Consider the following 19,882-nt stretch of genomic DNA (forward strand, 5'->3'; position numbering starts at 1 on the left):
GTGTGTGTGTGTGTGTGTGTGTGAGAGAGAGAGAGAGAGAGAGAGTTGGTTTAGGGTTCAGGCTTGTTTTTCTGGAGGAGAAATCAGCAGCCGATGCCTCCAGAGGCCTTGGCCTTGTTGTCGTTGCCTGACCCCCGCGAACACCAGTGAGAGCCGTGTCTGCCCCCAGGTCCTGACGCACCTGCGGATCACGTCTCACATCGGCATCGGCCTCCTCATCGGCCTGCTCTACCTGGGGATCGGGAACGAAGCCAAGAAGGTCCTGAGTAACTCCGGCTTCCTCTTCTTCTCCATGCTGTTCCTCATGTTCGCGGCCCTCATGCCCACCGTTCTCACGTGTGAGTGCCTGACCCTAGACCCACCCACCAGTGGGGCGCTGAGACCGGGGCGTGGCCCATAGATGACTTTTCTGACGCGTACTATCTTGGTTCTTCGAAGTGCCATTTTCTTGGTTGACAGGTACTATCATATTTTCCCTTAGACGAGAAAATACATACCATGTTTAAGCCAAAGGAATTAATCACTAATGACATATCTGTCAGCATGGAGGAAGGCTGATGGGGGGTTTCTGAAAGGTGTTCTGATCAGAAATCCCTCAAATTTTACTGGGGTAGCATGACCTCGTTCACTTATTAAGGGAGCCTGCTGTGGCCAAGTTTGCCAGCGGGTAAAGCTATTCTGGATGGATTTCTGTGTAGTTCCGGATTGTTTGTGAGTGCACTGCCTTTGCTCACTTCGGGCTGACCGTGAACTCTGGCGTAAAAACCGCCCCCCGGCCCGAGTGCTGCCGCCCTACATGGCCCTGAATCCTCAGGACCAGCTTGGGGGCTCTTGCCCACGGAAGGACTCACATTGGTCAGTGGTGAGGTTAGCCGTAACTACTTGAGCGCATCACTGAAATAACGCTCAGTCTCCGAGGAGACGTCCTCCGCTCTTTGATTTTCCGCTCGGTGCCTCTTCGGGTTATAAAACCAGTTGGCAGTTTTTCCAGGCTGGTGACTCACTTCACATGTTTTCGCTCCGTCTCTGAGCGCTGCACGCACACAGGCCCAGGCCGCGGCCTCCAGCTCAGCACGGGGTCGCCTGGGCGCGTCTGCAGCTGGCCGGGGACGTCCGGCCGACCCCTTTTCCATCCTTCTGTCTCCTAGTCCCCCTGGAGATGGGAGTGTTCCTTCGGGAACACCTGAACTACTGGTACAGCCTGAAAGCCTACTACCTGGCCAAGACCATGGCCGATGTCCCCTTCCAGGTGTGTGAATGAAGGGGCGAGGTTGGAAGAGGGGCGGGAATTCTCCGTCACTGCCGGCAGGGGGTGGGGGAGGCAGCCGCTTGCAGGGGGCGTGACGGACCCCGTGCTTCCAGATCATGTTCCCGGTGGCCTACTGCAGCATCGTGTACTGGATGACGTCACAGCCGTCCGACGCCGTGAGGTTCGTCCTGTTTGCCGCGCTGGGCACCATGACCTCTCTGGTGGCGCAGTCCCTGGGTCTGCTGATTGGAGCTGCCTCGACGTCCCTGCAGGTACCGGCGGGGGAAACACCACCTGAGGGCCTCCCTTCCCCCACCTGGGCCGGTGCGGCCGGGGCTGCTGCCCTGGCGGGGCTCAGTACTACCCCTCCTCCCCAGACCCCCCTCTCGCTTCTGCCCTGACCGCCTGGATCGGCTTCACCTGGTCGCTCCCTGGGGAAGGACTCACACTGCTGTGGCCGGTCAGGGTTGGTACGCTGCCACCAGCAGGTGCCCTCGGGTGGCACATGATGGCTCATGGAGCCCCCCCCACGCCCTCCCGCTAGCTGGGATGCTGTCCCCATTTCACAGATGTGGAGACTGAGGCCCAAGAGGCAACACGGTCTGGTCAGGCTCACGCAGCTGGCTCCGAGTCCTACGGTTTGCAGCCTCTGGGGAATCCACTCCACTACCCCGTGGACCCCCCCCCCCAGCTGCAGTCTGTGCCCCCACCCTGCCCCGAGCCCCTCCACGTGCTCTCTGGGGCTTCACGTGCCCTTCACGTGTCCGGCACCGCCCTGCCCCCCAACCCGTCAGCCCCACCTGCTTAGCCCCTAGGGTGGCCCCCCGCTCCACGGACGGGAATAGCGATGGTACCCCCGGGATGGCTGTGGAAAGTGCTTGGGCCCACCGGCCACAGTGGGTGCCCAGGGGATAGCGCTCACGGCCCTTCCTCCCTCGGACACGGTGGCAGCACCTGGCTGTCTGACCCTCCAGGTGCTGTTCCTGCTGCCTCACCGCCAGTCACTGCGGTCCCCACTGTAGCCCTGCAGAAGGCTCTGTCTCTTTGCCTCCCGTCCCCTCTGCTGGGGCCCTCTGATCTCCAAGCCCGACATCCCAGCCGCTCCCTGCTGCTGGAGGACGGGGGCTCCTTCGTGCCATCTGGGCCTCGTGGGCCCCAGCCTGACACCCTGGCCCGGCCCCGGCTGCTGCTGACCCTGCAGACACGTGGGGGATGGCCTCCTGGGGACACTTGAGGAAATCGGGCGGGACCTCCCCTCTGCCGCCTCTGAGCACGTGCTCCCTGTGTCCCGCCAGGTGGCAACCTTTGTGGGCCCTGTGACGGCCATCCCCGTCCTCCTCTTCTCGGGGTTCTTCGTCAGCTTCGACACGATCCCAGCTTACCTGCAGTGGATGTCGTACATCTCCTACGTCAGGTAGCGTGTGTGACGTCTCTCATCACTCGGAGCGCTGTGCGCACAGAGGGAGGGGACGAAAGCCACTTCTCAGCCGTCAGCTACAGGCCAGCGTGATGCTTGCATCACGGATCCAAGGCCGTTGGTGCCTTTCATTTTTTTTCCTAAGTCTTATGTGTTCCCATCGTCACCAACACACATGCACACGCACACACACACACACACACACTCACGCACACACACACACACATAAGAATAAAATGAATACTAGCAGTTTGTGCCTTGGAGGAGCCACTGTGGACCCCCAAATTCCGCCTGTTTTGGAGAGCTGCCGTGGGGAGAGTGTTTTCATCTTAGGAACCTCGTTTCTCTTGGGAACGAACAGCACCCGTCACTCTGACCCTGTGTAAATCCAGGAGAAACCAAGTCATGTTTTAAACATCCTACTGTTTTCGACCAAGAGCGTCCTGGCCCCTCGGCACTGTGGCGCCCGGACCTCGTCCTCTCTGCTGGGGGTTTCCTGGCACGTTGGCCTCCCTGGACAGCGCCCGCCTTCAGAGCTCGCCTCCCCCAGCTGTAGCGACTCTGGGTGATGCCTGAGATCCGAAGCTGGGAAGAAGCTTTCCTTTTCTAGAATGTCAGTTCAGACCCAGATGTATTGTTCAGGAAAACAAAATCAAAACAAAGCACTCGTACAGAGTTTCAGCGATCGGTGTGCGTTCCAACACCAAGAAATCCGAAACCCAGGTCTTTCTTCCTAAAAATTGGTGTTTTTGGTCTGGCGCTGTAGAGCTGGGACAGAACAAGGGCTGGCACAGAAGGGTTTTATTTAAATGTTCTACGGTCCTTTGGGGCACCTGGGTGGCTCAGTCGGTTGAGCATCTGACTTCCGATCAGGTCATGATCTCACGGTCTATGAGTTCGAGCCCCACATCGGGCTCTGTGCTGACGGCTCGGAGCCTGGAGCCTGCTTTGGATTCTGCGTCTCCCTCTCTCTCTGTCCCTCCCCCACTCATGCTCTGTCTCTCTCTGCCTCTCAAAAATAAGGAAAACTAGTAAAAAAAGATGTTCTACGTTCCTTTGAAGGTGATCAGGTCCTAACTATTTAAAAAAAAAAGTATGTAATATCAGAGGTGATCAGAGAGCTTTTTAAAAAATTTTTATTTCTTTATTTTGAGAGAGAGAGAGAGCATGAGCAGGGGAGGGGTGGAGAGAGAGAATCCCAACCAGGCTCTGCACTGTCAGTGCAGAGCCCGACGCGGGGCTCGATCCCATGAACCGTGAGATCATGTGACCTGAGCCAAACCAAGAGTCAGACGCTTAACCGACTGAGCCCCCCAGGCGCCCTGATCAAAGAGTTTTCAATTCATTTCCCCACCGAACGAATCCCTACTGTGCGTCCAGTTTGGTTTTTCGGGAGGAGGCTCTGGAGGAGACAAAAAGTGGACAGACCTCAGCCAAGCCGCTGGATGTGTTTGTCTTGGGACGACGTTGCAGGGCTGGGAGGTATCTCCGTGACGACAGGTCTGGGGAAGGGAGGGCGGCCACGCTGTGGGTCAGGGCTGGCTGGGGGCTCACCCGGATCCCCCCCGTGCGGGGCTGCGGGGTCCCCTGGCCGCGGGCAGAGTGTTCACGCTCTGTGCCTTCCTCCGCAGGTACGGGTTCGAAGGGGTCATCCTGTCCATCTATGGCCTGGACCGGGAGGACCTGCACTGTGGCATCGACGAGACGTGCCACTTCCAGAAGTCAGAGGCCATCCTGCGGGAGCTGGACGTGGAGGATGCCAAGCTCTACCTGGACTTCATCGTCCTGGGGGTTTTCTTCATCTCCCTGCGCCTCATTGCCTACTTCGTCCTGAGATACAAGATCCGGGCCGAGAGGTAAAACACCGGAGTGCCGGCAGAGGGCGGAGTAGACGGTGCGGCCCAGGGTGGCTTGTACGAGTGCGGCGGCAGGGCCGTGCCCGCGGACACAGGGACCCCCGCCGCCCAGCCCTGGCAGCGCCCTCGGGCCGCGGGCGTCAGGCCGCCCCGTCCACGCAGCCCAGCCGGGCCTTCGCTCCGTCCCCCTTTCTGGCTCCGCCGGGGAAGCGGGTGTAGAGGTGTGTCCGCGAGCAGCATTTCACAACGCGGCGGCGGGGCGGCCGGGGAGGAAGGCCAGCGCCCGCGGCCCCGCTCATGACTGTCGCTGTCACCCCCCCACGGTCTGCCTCCTTCTCCAAGGAGAAGTCACCTTCCAAGCCAAAAGCCGATAACTCTCATCCATTTGAAGAAACTGTATCTTTTTAGTACTCGTCGAAGAACACGATTCAGGGTAAATAACACACTTTGCTTCGAGAGGCGAGGGGTTGAACTTCACCGCGGGGCTGGTCTCGTTTTTCGGGCTGAAGCTGTAAAAGATGGAGACACGGTCCCCGGCGGAGAGAAGGTTCTGGAGCTGCACGCGCTCAGCCGCGCCGGAATTTCAAGAAGTCGTGAGGAAAGCTGGAGGGTGAGGTTGGCCAACGCCCCCCAAGCCTTCTGTTTCCCCCCGTGCTTCTTATCTTAAGCAAAACATATTGTTTATTTCTTCCTAACTCTCTGAACACCTTAATTTTGCCTACAACATGTCCAGAAAATTGGCTTTGTTGATGTTTTACCCATGTGTCTCTCTCCCCACGTATCACATCACCTACCTCCACGGAGCTGGGGGTGCTGGGCTTGCGGAAAGTCCAGGGGGGCACACGGAGGGCCGTGAGGGGACCCCACTGTGGCTGGGGGGTGGCGGTGGGGAGGGTGCCCAGACCCCAGAGCATCCAAGGCCCTTGCAAGAAAGCGGCGAACACCGTGTGGCCGAGACGCTTGTGGTTTGGCCAGGCAGTGGACAGGGTTGTGGGCAATGCCACCTGCCAAGCCCCGTTTCGGTGGCATCTCCTCCTTCTCAGCCCTGGCTGGGCTGGTGGCGATGCCACGGCTCAGAAGCTCCTTCTTCCCCGTGAAGGAGGTCGAGGGTGCATCTAGGAGAGGGGTAAACGGCCTCTGGCTTGCTACCAGGTGCCTGGGCGCTTACCAGCCGTCAGAGGCAGTGTGACCAGAGGGTGGAGGTCGGAAGAGGCCAGAGAAGGGAATGGAGTGTTGCCCCCTCGGAATCTCCTTGCCCTGGGGCCGGGGTCTCCTAGCGACTCTGGCTCCTTCCCGCCCTGAGCCTGGATCTCCTGGTCTGTGAACGGTAGCGCTGGGCGGTCTTCAAGGCCGCTTTCAGCCCTGAGAGGTTCTGCGCCTCCTCAGCCGTGTTCCCAAAGCTTCTATTTCCTACTTGAAGAGAATGGAGAGCGTTCAGATTTTGCTGGAGCATGGATTTGACTCGCAGATACTTGGTGATCCCTTTGCTCCGCTTTGATCCGTTTTAGTAAACACAGTGGAGACATGTTACAATGTAGCTTTGAGTTTCATGGTTCTGTGCAAATGGGGCATCACCGGCCAGATGAAGCGATTTAACCAGGATCGCTTCTTAGGCGCCATAAAAAGTCTTCGTTTAATTTCAAGACAGATTTGCCTGCAAGATGTCACAGGTAGGAAGTCCCACACGGGAACAGCCTGGTGAAATAGAGAGGGGGTGGGGCCGGAGGGATGGCTTTGGTCACGCCACAGTGACATCAGGTGCGCCGGGTACTTAAAGACCTCTTTCCCTCCAGGTGAGCCCTCTGGAGGCAGGTCTGTGACCCTGCTAAGGACGGGCTGGCCGGGAGCTGCAATGCAGGACCCAGCCCTCCCCCTACCAGGCACCATTTGTGACCCGAGCCCACCGTGCGGTGTCTCAGCCATTTCAGAAGGAAACAGATTCCTTGAGATCGAAAATCTAGTTTCCAAGTGTCCCTGCGTCCTCAGAAGGAAATACTTCCCTAGGAGTGCATCCTTCCTGCGTTCTCCATTTTCCACTCTTGAGAAATTACATTTGTCCCTTAATAGATGAAGACGGGTAGGGGGCAGATCTGGCGGATGTGAGGCTGTCCGCCGTCGAGGAAAATGCATGTGCAAAGCAACAGGGCGCTAACTGGTGTGTGGCACGAATACTGTCGTGGCCAGGCAGGGGATTTGCTCAGAAAGTCCTTGGGGCGCCTTGAGAGAGGCGGTCAGTCCCGGGATGCCGTCCCTCCCCCGTCGGCGGCAGGTGCCCCCCGCTGGCGCCTTCACACACACCCTGGGCGACAGTGATGCAAACGGTGTTCCTTGCGTCCCCAGGTAGCTGGGTACAACGGCTCACTCGGATGACCTAAGCTAACGTCCAGACAACCTGTTGACTTGTTTTTGAACTCGTTGCGGTTAAGAGGGGGGTGTCCACCTGCTGGGACTGAATCCAGGCCAGCTGCCCAGATTTAATTCTCGTCGCGAGTTCTGAATGCAATGCCTCCTCTCGTCTCTGTGGTTCTTCATTTAGAGGAAAGAGTGAAATCTTGCGTGAGAGATGTGCAGCCCCTCCAGTGTTAGGAGAGGCAAAAGCGCGAGTCCAAAGGGTCTCGCTTCTAAGTTCGGCCTGTCAGGCGAGGAGGGGGAACAGCGGGGTCCGACAGCTGCGGGACCTGGGGTCTGGTGCCAGCCGCACCTTGGGAGCCTTCCACGGGTGCCACCGTAGGATTGTGCCCCTTTTTGCTCCTGGTCTCGCTGAGGACCAGCCGGAGGGGGCAGTTCTTCCAAGGGTCCCGTGTGGGTGCCATGGGGAGCTCTCCCCAGGGAGGGAAGAAACCCTTTACATGGAAGATGCTGGAGTCTGGTGGTGTCACCTTGGGCAAGGGGCCTTCGGGACCAGGAGAAAGCTCATCCCAGAGACACACAAAAAGGCAACGTTCCCAGGGAGCATGACCGGGAGGTCAGGGACAGGTGGAGTCACCTTCTGTGGTTTGGCTGAGAGGACGGAAAGCCCGGGCCGCCGTGTACTGAGCGTGTTTTCCCTGCTGGTTGTCCCGGACACCGAGCCAGGAGCCGCGGGGGCCCTCTGTTCATCCCCTCGCTCAGCAAACACGGTCACTGGTGCTCCCCACGTGCTTGGTGCTAGTGTCTCAGGCCCTGGGGGCCCAGGGGGAGGGAACCCAGAGGTGGCTTGGCCTCCAGGGCGGCAGGTGATGGGGCGGGGGTTGTATTCATTCTGCAGATGCAGAAGGCCGGGCAGGGGAGGACGGGCGAAGTCTCAGTCCGACACCAGGGAAGAACGCACTGGGAATTTGAGTGGGGGTCTGACCCCAGGTCTTTTTTTTTTTTTTTTTTTTCGCTTTGCCCTGTTGCCTCCTATTTGTGATGTACAAATACACATGAAAATACTTCCTAAAGCATAAAGTGCAATACTAGAATACTAGCTTAGTGGCTGTTCATTATGGACTTGGCTGCTACCAAACAGAAAGCCGAGACAGGAGGGTGGTCCATGCCTCTACCCTCCCCCCACACCATCGCCCGGCATGGGGTTGTCCCTCCGGCCTTGGAGGCTGAGCTGACTCCTGTCTCGTGGAGAGGTGCCTTCCTCTGCCCCGGCCTGGTCTTAGCTTCCTAAAGCGGCGTACCTGAGAATTAGCTCGAGGGCTGGTGTGTGTGTGTGTGTGTGTGTGTGTGTGTGTGTGCATGCACACGTGCTCCGTCTCCAAATTCTCCGTCATCCTTTATTCCCAGAAGGTGAGAGAACATTCCACTTCATGCCTGCCGTGCAGATGGCCAAGAGCGTAGTCAAATTCCGCTGAGGCTCCCACATCCAATGCCGTGTAAATGTGACCAAGGGTCAAACACAACACCCAAGATGGGGAAGTGCAGAGTGTGTGAATATAAAGTTAGATAACTTTTAAGAAATCAAGACTGCTAATAAAATATTTTACATAAAACGTTTCACTTGTGTTCAGTGTTAAATGCTTCCAGTTCAGAATGATTTGCTTAAATCTTACTAGGTAAAATGGGTTCTTAGGTTGCATTTTGAATACATTTGTTGTGCGTCTAGTAAGATTCTCGCTTTGTTACTTGGCGTTCTGGTCTAACACCCCCGCTGGTAAATTCACCTTCCTCTCCGGACACCATGTTGTGTCTTAAAACTTTGTGCTTTTGCTCTGTTCTCCCAGACCCCCACCCACTTCCTCCTGCCCTGTCAATGTCGGCCACAACCTCAAACAGGGCCGAGCCCCCCAGTGCGCTGTGGCCCGTGTGCCCCTTCCTCTCCAGTCCCCTCCGTCTTGGAGTGAGCTCCGGGGACACAGGCACTGGTGGCCATTCTTCAGAGGAATATCCCCCTCTCCTTGCTCTCATGTTCCCGGACACCCACTTCTCTGGCCTGGCCTCTGTGGAGGCGGCTGTGATGGGGAAAGCATGTTCTCCCTAGGTTTGGCTCCCCAGGCGGACGTGAGCGGGACCCAGAAGGAGGCCGGTGCTGTGCACTGCTTTAGCTCCCCCGGAGCAAGGACTTAAGGGTAGTGGTGCTTAAGGCCTGGCCTTCAAACGGGTCTTCGCTCCCACCTCTGGTAAACAAGCAGAGAGCCGGGCTGAGCAACGTGGCAGAACGATTGGCCCCTGCAAATCCTAGGTGACAGGGACAGAAGGTGGCCTGCAAGATCGGAGGGCACCCCACGTGTGGGACCGGTTCGAAGCGGCTCCGTGTGCTCACCTGCTCCTTCTGCTTCTCCTTCCGCACCCGCCTGCCTCCGCAGACCCTCCAGTCCCGCCTCGGCCCTTCTGGGTCACTGTCCTTGGACTCCTCTGGGATCATCGCCCTCTGCAAAGACCGGGGGCCTCCCTGGGGCCAGAGGCCGGCAGGGCAGGGAAGACGCCTCACGGCGGGCTCAGCTCAGCCCGTTTGTGAAACCCAAGCGTCCAGGGCAGGAAGGCAGAGCGAAGGTGACGCCCAGGCCCGCCCTTCCAGGCGGTGTGCTGCCTGGGTTTTCCGAGAACCACCGCACATTCTTCCCGTTTCTCTCATCTTGGCGCAGACAGAAGGGTTTAGCCCGAGCCCGATTTCGTACGTTACCTCTGAACATGCCAACTTGCAGTCGTTCCTCCAACAGACGCTTGTGTGGCCGCGTCGAGGGCGCACGGGGGCCGGCCGAGGGAATCCGCGGTGCGTTTATGTCAACCCGGTTTGTATAAATGAGCTTAGGTCGGGCTCAGCCCCTGACGCCTCCCTGTTCTCAGAAATAGTCCCCCTGGCGTCGCGAAGGAGAAAACGACCAGGCACATTAGGTACCGTGTTGCGGCCCGGGCAAGGGACTGTCACTCGTGGGGGCACAGCTTGGGGGCTTTCCTGCAGCACAAAGACCATCGTGAAGCAGAAGAGGAGGAAGTGAGAGCATGAAATGTCCTTGTTTGATCGCAGGGGCGGGGTGGGGGGAGTCTGCTGCTGTGTCCGGGCCCGGCTTTCTGAGGCTGCAGGACGGAGGAGGCAGAGCCCTGGGGGTCCTTCACGGCTGGGAGGGCTGGGCTCGCCGGATCCGCTCCTCCTTCCGGGGAGACCCCCCACGGTCTCGACCGAGGACATGACCCCGGGCGCACGTGCTTTTCTCACCGAGCTTGCAATTCCCGGTTTCCAGAGGGTCCTCCCTCAGCCCCTAAGCAGGAGCACCAAATCTTGGGAGCGGCACGAGCCCCAAGCCACATAAAGAAGCAACAGCAAAACTCGACATTGCTACACGGAGCTGAGGTTTTCCTCCGTGGGGCAGCTCCTCCCTGTCCTGGAGTATCTGCGTGAACGGAAGAGAGAATCCCGTTCGTCGCCTTTGGGTGCTTTGGCCTACACTTTGCACATGAACTTAAACGTGGCCCTGGTGTTGTGTACAGTTAAACGGCATTTCACCTCTGCACGCGGGAGGCGTTCGCCACTCGCAGCAGGGCCGGGCGGGCCGGGGTGGGGGATGCTGGGGCCAGGCCGGTGGGCGACAGAGCGCCCCGGTGATGTTCCACTGCAGGCCCGCTGGGCCCAGTTCTCAAGCCCCCCCCCCCCCCAGACCAGTCCCCCCGGGGAAGGAAAGCCCTTGCCAGCAGCTCACAGGTGGACGGTGTTCCTCTGCCCCAACTGCCCTGAGGGCTGGCCCAGCAACAGATCCCAGCGCAGCCTGGGGGCGCACAGGGAGCTGGGGGAGACCGCTGGCCCATTTCTGCCGCACAGGTCACCAAAACGGCCTCCCCTCCTGGGCCGCCCCGAATGTGCCCTCCCCCGCTGGACCGAATGATTAGGCCGAGGGGGAGGTAAAAGTCATGGGGAACACAGGGTGAAGGTTGGGAGCCCCAGGGTCTGGGGTTCCTGGACATCTCAGGGTGCAACCCGGTCCGAACGGTCCCACGGGTCTTGGTTTTCCTGGAAGTATTTCAATGGTCGTGGTAGCTATTTTGTTCTTATATTTGTAGCTATTTTTGTTCTTTGTTCTTATTTGTTTTACCTTGTATACTTGTTTTTGACAATTCTGTCCTCGTGTACCCCAGGGGTCTCTTTCCCATGACATTTCCGTGACGCCCGAGCGTCGCCATCAACATCTCGTTTTTAAGTTCTCGGCCACTCGAAAACGGTAGAAAGAGTTCTGTCGTCCGAGTTGCTGATAAAATGGGCCACCGAAGCCGCACAGTGGGTTTTCCGTTTCTATAATCTGAGGGTCACTGTAGAAGGGGCTGAAAAAGAGTAGTTTCTCAGCAGAACGCGTGTGTTTAAAACAAAGTTACGTCTGTAACCAGCCCTTTGAGCCTTGTTTGCATTTTCCTTTGCAGACATAGTGGGTGTGTGAGCAGGTTGCCAGTCGTTGCCTTTCATCTGATGAGTCGCTACTGAGTGTTATCCCTTTGTTGTCCCAAAGCAAGAGTCAATGCAAGCAACGTTTTCAATCAGCGTGCAAACGCGTGCATATACCTGTATACCTAATCTGTGATTGTATAATCCCTGGTTTTTAAAACACCGTATGGATGACTTTGCAACGATCTTGCCATTGATATTTAGGGAATACCGTCGCCTGCGCTCTGCGATAGGTTTGCACCGTTGTGGATAAACACCACACGTGTACGTACATACGTATATACAAATATATATATTTAAAAATAACGTCGGCTCTCTCGGGTACCTGTTTCAGGGGCTGTCCAGTCCGTTGGAACAGAGACCCAAGCAGACCCTAGGATGTGAGCTTTCTAACTGTACCTTACAGGCTTCGGTCCTGTTGTGTACGTTTCTGTAGAGTTACCTCCTTAGAAGATTTGTACGTGCGTTTTTTGCAGACCTGAACTTTGTTTTCTGAAACTAGATGCCACTTATGAAAATGTGACATAAATCAAATAAAGCATTGTTATTTTCAGATTTCTCCTTCTCTCTCCTTCTTGCTTTCCACAGTGCCAGCGCTCGCACCTGCCAGGTGAATGGGGCCCGGGGTCTGGCAGAAACTCGCTCTTGGTGGAGCCATTGGCTCAGCTGGTGTTGTCATGGATGGGAAGAGGAACACGAGTGGTAGTGGTGTGGTGGGCAGCCCCCACTGGTTCTGCGGGAGGACGGGTCAAGTGCCTTTTCGTGGACTATCTCATTTAAACGCCCTCCTCGGGCGGGGCCGGAGAGCCACAGATGAGGAAGCGAGGTTCTTAGAGATTTCACAGCTGGCCCAAGACGAGTGGTGGAGGGCGAATTCAGATGGTGACGGTCTCGCAGGGAGCCAGGGCTTTTGACCCCCGCATCGTCCCCCCACGTGGGAAGAAGACACCGTGGGGTTGAAGGCTAAGGAGGAGAATCTGTTTTGTCACAGGAAGTGGCTGCGGGAACCCATCCCCCATGACCAGAGGAAACTTCTCCCAGGTACTTTGCCGAGGGGCACGATGATGGGCGAGTGTCCCCAGGAGTCAGCTCTGGTGGCTTTATGTTCTAAGGGCCCCTGTATAGGTCAACACCGGGGTTCAGGCTGGGCCTGGGCACAGGTGTCACTCTGGGATCATCACCTGGGTGTGGCCGTGATGGGGAGGACCAGGTTACTTCTGCAGGTGTGGAGGAAGGTGTGGACGCAGGGACGCAGAGAGAGAAGCCACCACCCGATGACCCGGCATTCATCACCCCTTCTTCCTGCCCGGGTTTCTCTGCCCCCAAATCTTGTGAGATGCTCCCAAACCCCTCTGCTCCTTCCCCCATCAAAATCCCCATTCCTTCCACACTTTTTCCAAAATTATCTTCATTTGCATCTTTAAATTACAAAAATTGTACATACTTGTTTTAACAAATAATGCAAAAGTGAATGATCTTCCCCGAACCCGTCCCAGGCACCCCCCTCGAGGTACCCGGAGTGGACAAGCAGACAGCAGTCTGTTCCCCCAGAGAGGCGGACACAGCACCCCCACCCCACGCCCCCGCTCGCCTCCCCTCCCACCGGGTCGCAGACGGCGCTCCAGACCAGAGGGCACAGCCCTCACTATTCTCACTTCAGCAGCTGCGTGGCGCATCACTGCGGGAACGTTCCAGAATCCCTGCAGCCATTCCCCTTCGGAGAGACGCTGTGGTTGTTTCCACAATAACAAACAGGCTTTAATAAATCTGAAAATCTGGACAGCATTCTTCTACTGATATCCTTGTAACCCACAATTTAAATCACAGAAGGCTTTCTGGAAACGCAAGTGGAAGGAAGGACAGGTGCACAGAGAAGACGGGGACCCGCGGACCCCACGTGTGCCCCCCTCACTCTCACGGTGGCTTTGGGGCAGTCCCACGTGGCTGACATCTCGTCTCCAGCCCTCTGGCCTTCCCTTACATGCTAGCGTGGTGACGCTTGGGAGCTGCAGGTGTGCGGGGGACAGGAGACCCCCAACAAAGCCGCCAGGCCCGGGGGATGTTGTTGGGAAAGAGGGTCCTACCCCACCCAAGAGTGCTAATCCTTGCTGACAACATCGCCATGGCCTTGGCGGTGAAAGTAAGGGCCTCGTGTCGGCAACCCCGTTCTGTAGAAAGACAATGATGTAAGCAGTAGAGATAAAGCCCTGTGGCAGGTGCTCTTCCTGATGGACAAACCCTCTTCCCCCCAGCTGCCTTCCTTCCTCTGCTTGTCCTGCTATGCGAGCAGCCGGCCGGCCCTGTAGGTCTGCGCTCTGTGCTCCCGCTCTTAGGAGATGCTAATCCGGCCACACCCAGGAGTGACCTTGGAACTTGATTCGTCTCCCCCAGTTTCCTCATCCGGGTGTCACAGTTGAGAGCAGGTGGCAGGAGGAGAAGGGATCTCTGCACATCCCAGGACAGAAAATTCCGCTGGGTTGGTGAGAAGTGGGGGAGGGGTGGCAGGACCAGAGCAATGATAGAACAGACGTGGGTGCCAAGGGCTCCCTCTAGTGGACGCCGGGGCTGTGCGCCGGGGGCCACGGAGCAGCCCAGCCCTCCTGGCAAGGTTTGTGGGTCGGAGCAGAGGGGACCATCTGTACCCCACAAAACCAAACAGAGAAAGGCTGCAGCGTCCAGGCCAACAGGGGCAAGGGCAGCTGTCTGGTGAGAAGCCGCTAATTCTTGCACCCTGAGCTGCAGAAGGTGGAGAGAGCCCTCGGCCCGGGGTCACCTGGAAGGGGACGAGGCCCCCTCAGAGGCCATCTGGTAAGGCCAGTGGCACGGAGGACAGGATGCACCGGCCCCCACCGTGGCCCTTGGTAAACTCTTGGAAGTAAACTCAGTTCTTGGAGCAGAAAGTCTGACGCTGTCCAAAGTCAGTAAATCCACAGAGAGAGATTAAAAGCACAATTGTGTTTATTATATATAACGTATATGGAAAGAGAGAGAGAGAGCGAGCTCATTCAGTGTGAAATTTGCCCTGTTAACGTGTACGGTTCGCTGCTTTCCAGGATCTCACAGACTCGTGCAGCCGTGGCCAGTCGCCAGTTTCCGAACTCTTTCGTCGCCTGCGGAAGAAACCCACCACCAGCCCGTCACCGGCAGCCGCGAAGGTGCCTCCTGTCTCTGGATGTGCCTGTTCTGTGCACGTCACAGAGATGCAGTCACGCCCTTGCCGTCTTGGCGTCTGGCTTCTTTCAATTAGCATAAAGCTTGTTTCGTTTTCTTTTTTTAAAAAAAATTTTTTTTCAACGTTTTTATTTATTTTTGGGACAGAGAGAGACAGAGCATGAACGGGGGAGGGGCAGAGAGAGAGGGAGACACAGAATCGGAAACAGGCTCCGGGTTCTGAGCCATCAGCCCAGAGCCTGACGCGGGGCTCGAACTCACGGACCGCGAGATCGTGACCTGGCTGAAGTCGGACGCTGAACCGACTGCGCCACCCAGGCGCCCCAAGCTTGTTTCGTTTTCAAAAGTAGCCTCTCACACACGAGAAGGACTGCCAGCGGCTCAGGAAGGTTTGAGACCCCCGCCTCCCCCCACGGCGCTAAGGCCGACCACGGTGTGCCGGTTTTCCAGGTTTTTCCCAGCCTGCCTCTTGCGGCCACAGCTATCAAACACGCTCTGATGTCGCCATGGCCGCTGTCTCCAGTTTGCCGACGGGGTCTTGAAGCTCAAAGGATGTCTCTTTCCAGGGCACGACCGCACCTCTGCAGCCCTAAAGGCCAGCGGTCCGAGGGGAGGATTTCCAGCCCAGGTTCCGGAAGGCCCTCAGAGAAAACGCACAGCGAAAAAGGAGCCTGTGTGACAATTCCTGGGCCACACGCCGTCCAGAAGTCCGTCTGAGAAAATCCGGCAGAGGTGGACGAAGTCCCCCAGCCGATGCCCCTTACGATGCAACACGGCGCCGGTGCTGGGCCCTTCTTGCCCCCAGAAAGGATTCTTGTAAGGGGCACTTTGGCTCGCTAGGACACCTCGTCTGAACTTGGCCATGGTCTGAGGCCCTGCCCACCCCCTTTCGTGCCTTCCCTGTCTGCGTTCAGAGGTGCCAGACCCGCAGCAGTTCTGAGACTCCCGGCGATGCCTGACCCCCTCCCTCTCGGGGTTTCCCCGCGGAGTCTGTCGCCAGTCTGACCCTCGTGTCTAAGTGTGAAACAAAAACCTTCCTCTGCGTGCCATTGAACGTTTGAAGATCCGTAGAAGAGAGTGCTGAATTCCAGTGAAAAGCCGACATATCCCGGGACGACCCAGAGCCATGCAGCCTACGCAGAAGGAACCGTTACCAAATAAATGTTGAAGCCGCACTGGTTCAAAAAAATTTTTGTTTAAGTTTATTCATTTATTTTTGAGACAGACAGAGACAGAGAGGGCAAGCGGGGGAGGGGCGGAGAGAGGGAGAGAGAATCCCAAGCAGGCTCCACGCTGTCAGCACGGAGCCCAGCGCAGGGCTCGAACCCACAAACTGTGAGATCGCAATAAGAGTCAGATGCTTACCCGACTGAGCCACCCGGACGTCCCTTAAAGCCACACTTTTAGTGCCCAGCTGTACTTAAACTCAAGAGGTGGGGAAGGCAGGTACACATCACCGGCGATGATAATCAGGTTTAATGGCCACGGTGGGTGTGAATTTCGGAGGAGCTCTGACCAGGCTTATGGGCACCATGTGGGGGTCCTGGTGTGTCAGCTGAGTGCCCAGGGAGCCTGATGAGGCTGTGAGGGTGATCGGGTCCGTGTAGCCCCCACAAGAGCAGTCAGCACGTCCCAGCTTTGAACCTCAGCAAGGCTGGGTCCTCGGGTAAATTTCTCTCAACTTCCGCATCAGTAAAGTAAGAATAAATATATGATTTCTCACTGCAGTTTGGGGAAAAGGGATAAAGAGTTTCCGGTCCACACTGTAGCACTTTCTAGCCCCCAATTTTAAAACTGGTTAACGCTCTCTGGGCGCTCTATCAACACCGGCTGTCCCCAGCCAAGAATGTTGTTGTTTAAAAGTCCCCAGGAAGATTCTGCACCCCTTGGAGACCTCCGCGGACCCCGTAGGACTCAGGGGCAGAACTGGGCTTGGGGGGAGGGGACCTTTGGCTCCAGGCAAGCAAGTGATTAGAGGAAATCGCTCCCATTTGGTTTGTCTGGACTTGGGTGTTTCATTTTTAAACCTAGCAGATTACCGCGGGGCCTCTACACAAGGTTGAAACACAGAACTATTTAATTTCTTCAGCCACTGTCAGGAGACAGACACTGCTGTGGCTGGGAACAGACAAGAACGGCCTATGCACGGCAGGTGCTGTAATCCAACCACGCTCTTCTAGAAGGGCTCTGAGCCCCGGGCGGCCTCCTGCCGTAGGGATGTCCTCACAGCCCGGCCTTGCTGGCTGCAAACTCCCGACCAAATTACTAACTGGCTCCGTGTCTGTTTCCTCCTCTGCCAAGGAGGTGGAGACGCCCCCCGCCTCGTGGCTGGTTCTGGAGCATTCAGTGGGTTTGCAGGTCTCATGTGCTCAGTCGCCATCTGACACACACCAGGTGCTCGGTCCGGCCTAGTTTCCACGTCCACAACCTCTCTGGGCATCGGCCGCGGTGAGGCGGCGCCTGGAGACGGTCAGACCCGGGGCAAAGGGGAAAGACACCCCAGCCGACAGAGGCCACCCTGCCCTGTGCACACACGGAGCACTTCGGGGAGCCAGGCCCCTGTCCGGACGCCTCCTCCTGCCCGGGCTGGCCTCCCCACGGCTCCTGGGAACGCGGGAGGCAGCTGCAGACTTGGGGCAGCAACAGAAGATGTGTAGCGGACACATAACTCATCTTCACCCCAAAACTCCTTGTGCAAAACAGCGACCTGATTTTTCTCTGTTGCCCCCACCCAGGAACTTGCGGGTAAACTGGGTCCGGGTTCTCCAGCCCAGTGAGCTGGGGGGCTTGCGGGGTCCTGGCTTCCACCAGGGGGCGGGGTCCTTGTCGGTCTGTCCTGGGGGCACTGCTCAGTGAGTCCCAGGTGGCTGGGGCGGGTGGCTTCGGCAAACGTCCCCCAGATGTCTGCTCCTCTTGTCCATCCAGCTTGCCCTGGGCTAGCGTGCACCTGGGTGGGGTCCCAGGACATTGGGATGCCCTCAAAGACCCTTCGGCAGCCTGCAGGTCGGGGGGCTGCCTCCAGCTCTCTCTGGCAGGACGAAAAGTAGCCATCCGGCCATTGCTACTGCTGGAGCCATCTGCCTCTTCCCCTCTTTCCTCCGCGGACTACCCCCACCCAGTGCCTTGGCCGTGAACTGAGAAGGAGCCCCTCTCCTCTGCTCAAAGAGCTTGGAGCTGCTGGGGGAGTGTCTGCGAACCCTGGAACCAGACTCTGGGCTCCGGTCCCTCTCTCTGCTGTGTGACCTTGGGCTCTCGGCCTAACGTCTCTGTGCGTCCACTTGCTCACTTATAATCTGTACCTCGCAGGGCTGCTGTGGGGCTAAATGAAGTGGAATATGTGAACCGTAGCAGGGGCAGCAATGGGCCTTAAAGAAGGCTGGGCCGCTGTTTCATCATCCGTGGGGGGGGGGGCACCAAGTGCTTCCCTGAGACCGTCCTCCCCTCCAATCTGTTCTCTCCCCCAGCACAGAGGAGATCTCCAGGGGTGGGAGGTGGAGGCAAGGGCCACACCTGGGTTAGGCTCAAGCACAGGAGGAGAAGGAGGAACTTCGAAATTTTGGCAAAGATAAAGCTTCCCCTTAATTGGTGGAGACTGGAGGTGGGTTTGTACACGGGGCCGTGAGGGGGTGTCAGTCATTCCTGCAGGAGTCCTGGGCCTCGAGGGCACACACTTTGACATGCAGGTCAGGTCAGCCAAGATCTCCTGGAGTTGGAACTGAACCCCTTGATCCTTTAGTGGGGACAGAGGGAGGGACCAGGGGGTGAGCGAGAGACAGACCATGGGGTTTAGGGTTTTCACCAGGCTCCATCACAGCCCTGGAGGGGCACAGACCCCCCACCCCTTCCCAGATGCCTGCTTCTGGGCCCCAGCAATGCGCTTTGGGCGGGGCTGGGCTCAGCAGTATGGGCTGGGGGTTCACGACCCCAGGTTTTACCCACTCGGCCTCCATAGCTGCGGGGATACTGGGGAGAAATGGATTGTTTTGGAAAGAGGGAGCACGGCCCCTGGATGGGAAGTAAAGGTACAGGGTACCGGGCAGGTGGGAGCCAAGGACATGTTATCCATGCTTCTGTGGGCCTGGTGACCCTCCCTCATCTGAACTGGGGACGAGGGGGAGGGGGCTTTAGGGAGGTTGTCCTGGGGAACCAGAGAACACATATGTCAGCCTTTGGGGTTTTTTAAGTTCAAAAGCCATGACCCAGGTTTCAGATTGAAAATATGGGAACGAAGAGAGGCGGGGGAGGCAGGGGTCTCCTGGGGCTGTCTTGCTGGGGACCCCGGCAAGAAGCGGCAAGAGGCCTCCCTGGGAGGTGGGGAGTCTCGTCCCAGCACAGCCCCCTTCTTTACAGCAAGGATTTCATAAGACCCCTTTTGATCTCCTGAACTGAAGTTATACCTAGCAATTTTATACTTAATAACTTAATAACCTGCCTACACACAGAGTTTAAAAGAAATAAACATGCAGCCTGCCCTAGAAAAAATGAGAAGTAAAGGGAAAGTAATGATGGGGCGATAATGCTACATGTTTGTGTAGCTGTGCGTGCCGGAGCTGGAGGAGGAGACAGAGGTGAGGGCGGGGGCTCGCCCCTGCACCAATCCCCCCCCCACCCTTGTTACGAGTGATGCAAGGCATCGAGGCACCGGGGATGCAGGCAGCCCCAGGGTGGACAAGTCACAAGGCACGTGGGGCACTGTCCCTGGTGATGGCGTGTCGGGAATGACCCACTCGGCCAAAGCTCCGAACTACGCAGAAGGCTTCCCTTGCATTCCTGGGAAATCTGGTATATCCAAACTTGACAACAACTTTGCTTTTAGGATTTTATTTTATTTCATTTATTGACTTAAAAAAATACTTCTAAGTTACTTTATTTTGAGAGAAAGAGAGAGCAGAGGAGGGGCAGGGGGAGAGGGAGAGAGAGAATCTCAGGCAGGCTCTGTGCTCTCAGCACAGAGCCTGACGTGGGGCTCGAACTCATAGACCGTGAGATCATGACCCGGGCTGAAACTAAGAGTTGGATGCTTAACGGACTGAGCCACCCAGGCACCCCTATTCATTTCATTTATTATTATTACTATTATTTTCATTTTGAGAGAGACAGAGTGAGTGGGGGAGGGGCAGAGAGAGAGGGAGCGAGAGAATCCCAAGCAGGCTCCACACTGTCAGCGCGGAGCCCGATATGGGGCTTGAACCTCTAAACCGTGAGGTCATGATCTGAGCAGAGATCAAGAGTCAGACGCTTGACCGGCTGAGCCCCCGACACGCCCCTGTGTTAGGATTTTAACCTACTTCTAGTCTCCAACCATTACAAACAGGTCTGTGGCTGCCTGAGCGTCCAACAGGACACTG

General features: G+C 57.2%; 1 protein-coding gene across 5 annotated transcripts in view; it reads left to right on the plus strand.

Moving 5' to 3' along the window:
* The window catches only part of ABCG1 (ATP binding cassette subfamily G member 1), an 80,830-nt gene extending 66,205 nt beyond the window's left edge, over positions 1-14,625 (plus strand). For 3 of the 5 annotated variants that reach the window (XM_086676037.1, XM_086676035.1, XM_086676036.1), the window contains 6 exons: positions 170-338; positions 1,149-1,249; positions 1,363-1,521; positions 2,545-2,663; positions 4,298-4,522; positions 14,417-14,625. In XM_086676037.1, the coding sequence (XP_086532163.1) occupies positions 170-338; positions 1,149-1,249; positions 1,363-1,521; positions 2,545-2,663; positions 4,298-4,522; positions 14,417-14,615 (972 nt within the window). In that variant the 3' untranslated portion in view covers positions 14,616-14,625. Of the gene's footprint in view, positions 1-169; positions 339-1,148; positions 1,250-1,362; positions 1,522-2,544; positions 2,664-4,297; positions 6,281-6,315; positions 11,917-14,416 lie in introns of those variants that run through there. The other 2 variants (XM_086676038.1, XM_086676039.1) reach the window with 1 other exon arrangement.
* Positions 14,626-19,882: the final 5,257 nt, after the last annotated feature.

The sequence above is a fragment of the Puma concolor genome, chromosome C2 (assembly GCF_028749965.1).
Source record: "Puma concolor isolate L17-30 chromosome C2, mPumCon1.1.hap2, whole genome shotgun sequence".
NCBI classification, from domain to species: Eukaryota; Metazoa; Chordata; class Mammalia; order Carnivora; family Felidae; genus Puma; species Puma concolor.